At 38.2% G+C, this 4,466-nt stretch overlaps 1 protein-coding gene across 1 annotated transcript; it reads right to left on the minus strand.

The window, feature by feature from the left end:
* Positions 1 to 207: 207 nt before the first annotated feature.
* LOC115995147 (MDIS1-interacting receptor like kinase 2) lies at positions 208 to 1,807 on the minus strand. The gene has a single exon (XM_031119592.1). It carries the CDS (start codon positions 1,527 to 1,529, stop codon positions 246 to 248), a length of 1,284 nt encoding a protein of 427 aa, XP_030975452.1. The 5' UTR covers positions 1,530 to 1,807; the 3' UTR covers positions 208 to 245.
* Between the last annotated feature and the right edge of the window lie 2,659 nt (positions 1,808 to 4,466).

Here is a 4,466-nt window from a genome sequence, read left to right on the forward strand (position 1 = left end):
TTTTTAAATTTCTTTTAAACTCCCAAAAACGTCTAACCAATCGAAAGTTCAAGAGATCATGTTTCTATTGATTGTAGCACAGTGATGGCTCCATGATTATTATTTAGAGCGATCGATAAGAAACATAAATTGTACCCAAAAATTAATTGAATATATTGACATCTCCCAAAAAAAAAAAAAATGCAAAAGCAAAAACAGAAATACATAAAAACACAAGAAGATCAATTACACGTCGTATTATTTGTTTAAGGAATTACAGGGGCAAAGCTCCTACATTCTGCCAATGATTTTTGCTGACCACCTTGACAGAAAAAGAAAGTTACCGGACACCGGTACAAGCAGTTATCAACCAGCCTCACGTTTACAGAACCGGGTTGGAGCCCCATTAGAGGATCCGGTATGGGTCCGAACAAGTAGTTCCCTCCAAGCAACAGCCTCGTTAATGGTGAGATTCCGAGTCCGGGTATTACCGCTTTGAAGGCGTACTGGGTCGGTATCATACCCGTGAACTTGTTGTTCTCCAAGGACAAAGCGGAGAGCCTTGGCATTAACGCCATGAATGAAGGTAAAAAGCCTCGGAGCTCGTTGTTGCTCAGATCGATAGCTATGAGCTCGCTTTGTGTGCCTAAAGAAGCTGGGGCTTGTACGGAGGAGAACTGGTTGAATGAGAGAGTGAGTTGTTGCAGTGATGGGAGGTCGAAGATAAGGGATGGTACTGAGCCACTGAGTCGATTGTGACTCATATCGATTACTTGTAAATAACCCAAAGTTCGGAAACTCTCTGGGGTTATTGTTCCTTCTAAGCTGTTGTTTCTCATGGAGATTTGAACCAGCGATGATGGAAAAACCCACGGGATTTTGCCGGAGATGGCATTGTTGCTAGCGTCTAAAAAGGAAAGGTTGTTCAAAGAACCCAACTCGGGAAACTCGCTTGTGAGCTTGTTTGATTGGAGTTCGAGTCTTTTTAAGCTCACTAGGTTGTTGAAACTCGCTGGAATTGCTCCCTCCAGCTTGTTGTTATCGAGGTAAAGCTCCTCGAGCTCAGTGAGTGAGCTAATCGAGGTGGGTATTTCGCCGGAGAACGAGTTCATTGAGAGACCGAGTCGACGCAGACGAGTCAGGTTAGCGAGTGAGTCAGGAATTGGACCAGAGAAGAAGTTGTTGGAGAGGTCAAGGGTGTCTAAGTAAGGGAGGTTCCAAGAAATGGAAGAGAGGGAACCGTTGTAACCCGCCTGGTCAAGACTGAGTTCGGTGACTCGGCTCGTTTCTGAGACATTGAGGTCGCAACGAAACCCGCACGTGAACCGGTTGCTGAAGAGGTTGTCGCATGGGTCAACATTGAAGTCCCAGGAGCTAATGCATGAGCCTGGACTCACTGAGTTAGAGTCCAACCCGTTCTTCAGCTCCTTCAAAACCTCTATATCCTCCCAATAAGTTTTTGATTCTGCTCTAAACGATAGCACCATAACCATAATAACTAGCAGAAGAACCATAGAAGAAGAAGATAGAGAGAGTTTTGGAAAACCCATTTGCTATTTTTGATTTTTTTTTTTTTTTTTTTTTAAACTCTCGAGGGAATGAGTGGAAACTGGAAAATTTTAGTTTAGATTATCCACGAGAGAGAGTGAATCAGGAGCGTTGGATTGGGGACATTGGAATGAGAACTATGATGGTAAAAAGAGAGAGAGAGAGAGAGAGAGTTGAAGTTGAAAGGAGCGAAGGAAAAGGACTATTTTGATGAGATGTGCTTTACGTGACTGAGTGGTTTCACGGGCAAATGTCAGAACTTGTCTTCAATGATTCAATATTTGAGTTTGGAGTCTTTGGACTTTGGATTCTGAGATGATATTTATGGATATGGGTAGAGAGAGAGAAAGAGAGAGAAGGGAAAAGCAGGCTTTTTGGGTCAGTGTTTGTAGCCGTAGCGACACTTTAACTCATTTATATACGGACGCGTGTTTAATTGAGTCCCCCTTGCCTATTTGAGTTGTCTTCTTCACACTTCACAGTTCATAATCTATGACTCCGGTTAAAAATCTATTTTAAGAAAGATATATATCTTCTCCCTGCAACAAACCCATAAAAGAATCTTCTATGGACAAATCACTATTGGAACAACTTATTTGGCACCAAAATTCAACCTAAAAGAAAACAAATCAATTTTGAAAAAAAAATTATGATGATGATGATGATGATGAAGAGAAGTAAAGGGTGAAGTTTAAAGATTAAAAAAAAAAAAAAAACTCACTAAAGCCCTATACACGTTTTCAGTGAGTTTCTTCTTTAAAAAATCAGGGCAAGACTCCATGATTTTCTCTAAAAAAGACCCATTATTCCTCCTCAACAAATCAATGTTTCCAAGTGCTGGAGCAGATTTTTTCCTAAGCGCTCCTTAGGGGGGAGGAGGTATTCGGTGATGCACAGGGACGATCCCTCTTGAGCTTGGCCACGAGTAGGCATGCTCATGACGAGCCCTCAAGCACCCAACCTCGCGTGCTCCATGGCATGAGGCCACACCCACCCGTGCCTAGTGGCGGGGGGTCGATGTTCTCTATAACCGAGTGGTGGGGGATGCATGCATTCTTGGTTTAGCTGTCAGCTTGCGGTAGACAGAAAGGAAAGTTACGCTGTATTCGTTAACGAAGACTGGAGGAGCCGGCTAAATTTTACATTGGTTAAACGGTTAAACTTTCAAAAATAATAATAATAATAATAATAATAATAATAATTTAGGGCAATCTAGACTATTCTAGAGTAACTTCTATAAGGGATTTTTTATTATAAATATTTTAACAATAAATTTTAAATAGTAAATTATTATTGATTTTAATTTGAATTTATCAATAAATTTTTTTTGGACTCAGCTTCTGTCCAGTGACCAGTGGTCACTGGACACGTTGGATACACGACACATGTCCAAGACTGGACACGTGTACTGGCCACTGGACAGAAACCTTACCCCTTTTTTTTTTTTTCCATTAACAACCAATAATTACTTGCCATTTAAAATTTGTTGGAAAAATATTATAAAAGACATTATGGACATAATATTTCTATTTTTAAAATAGGTTTTAGTATATAATTTTTTTTTCTCTTTTTAAATGAATTGTGATATAAATCTCAAGATTTTATATTCAACCACCACACAATTAGTTCATAGAAATTTGAGCTGCCTCATTAACAGATAGTGAAATAATCTAACAAAAAAACTAAGATTATCACTTCATAATTTTTTTTAAAAAAATTATAAATTAAAGAGATATTTATTAACTTTTTGTTACTTTTCAATACAATGAGACTTGTTTAAGTGGGTGTCAAAAACAACCAACAAAGAAACAATGAGGATAATATTTGATCTACACAACTCATTTCTAAAACATGGAGAAAAGTAATCCACAATAGGAGATCAAAGCAACAAGTTGTAAGTCTAAAAGGATCAAATTAAGCTCTTATATATGTAGGAACAATGTTTTCAAGGTACATGAGTAGAGTTCTAAGACTGAAAATACTTAAAACAAACTCTTTGACTTTTCTTTCTCTCTCTTGTTCTTACCTAACCTTTATCTCTCCAATTTTTTGAACCTCTCCTTCTATTGCTTCCCTCCTCCCTTTCATAGCCATTTCTCCCCTCTCCTCCATCTTCCAGATGTCTAGCCACCAGCCGAATTTTTACAGGGCTACTTGTCTCATCATCCCTCTACTCTGCTATTGTTTGATCATGAAAGAAGATTTTTGGGGATGTTTCTATTATTCAAGTCAGTCATTCAACATTAAATATGGCTGATAATAGGTGAGGGGTCTCATTAATGCAAAGGTGATTGCTCCATTGGCATAACCACATCTTGGACTGGGCCCATTCTTCAAAACGATTTATTGGGCTTTTGATTTTCGGCCCAAGCTCACATTCATCCCTCCACAGGTGCACTTTGACACCGTAAACAAAAACCATACTATTTATACACATCAACTTTAAAATGTTAAAAGTTAATCCAAAAAAAAAGGAAAGAAAACATTAAAATGTTGAAAGAAATTAACTACGTGGATTTGGATTAAAACTGGAGATTTTAGCATAGGAGAGATAGCGAGGTAAAAGAAAGTCAATGCTTGACGGTTGAAAGGTTAAAAACATGCTTAACTGAACGAGAATGATAAATTAACCATAATTCTTTGTCCCCCACTTCATGCCAAATTTTTGGTTTTATAATATGTATGCCCTCTGGCTCTTGCTCTAGAGAGTAAAGAGAGTGGAGGCCACTCGGTATTATATCCTACATGCAAATTTAAGCTAGTTGTATGTTCTTAAGTACACATTTATCATTTTCCTACAGGAATTCATTCAATTGGTAAAATAGAATAAGCCCTACATTTACCAAACAACCCCCAAAATCTTATCACATCAGTTTTTGTATAAATATGCAACAAAATTCATTCACGTATACAGTAATCGTGTTACACCATTGACACTA

Source organism: Quercus lobata, chromosome 6, assembly GCF_001633185.2.
Source record: "Quercus lobata isolate SW786 chromosome 6, ValleyOak3.0 Primary Assembly, whole genome shotgun sequence".
NCBI classification, from domain to species: domain Eukaryota; kingdom Viridiplantae; phylum Streptophyta; class Magnoliopsida; order Fagales; family Fagaceae; genus Quercus; species Quercus lobata.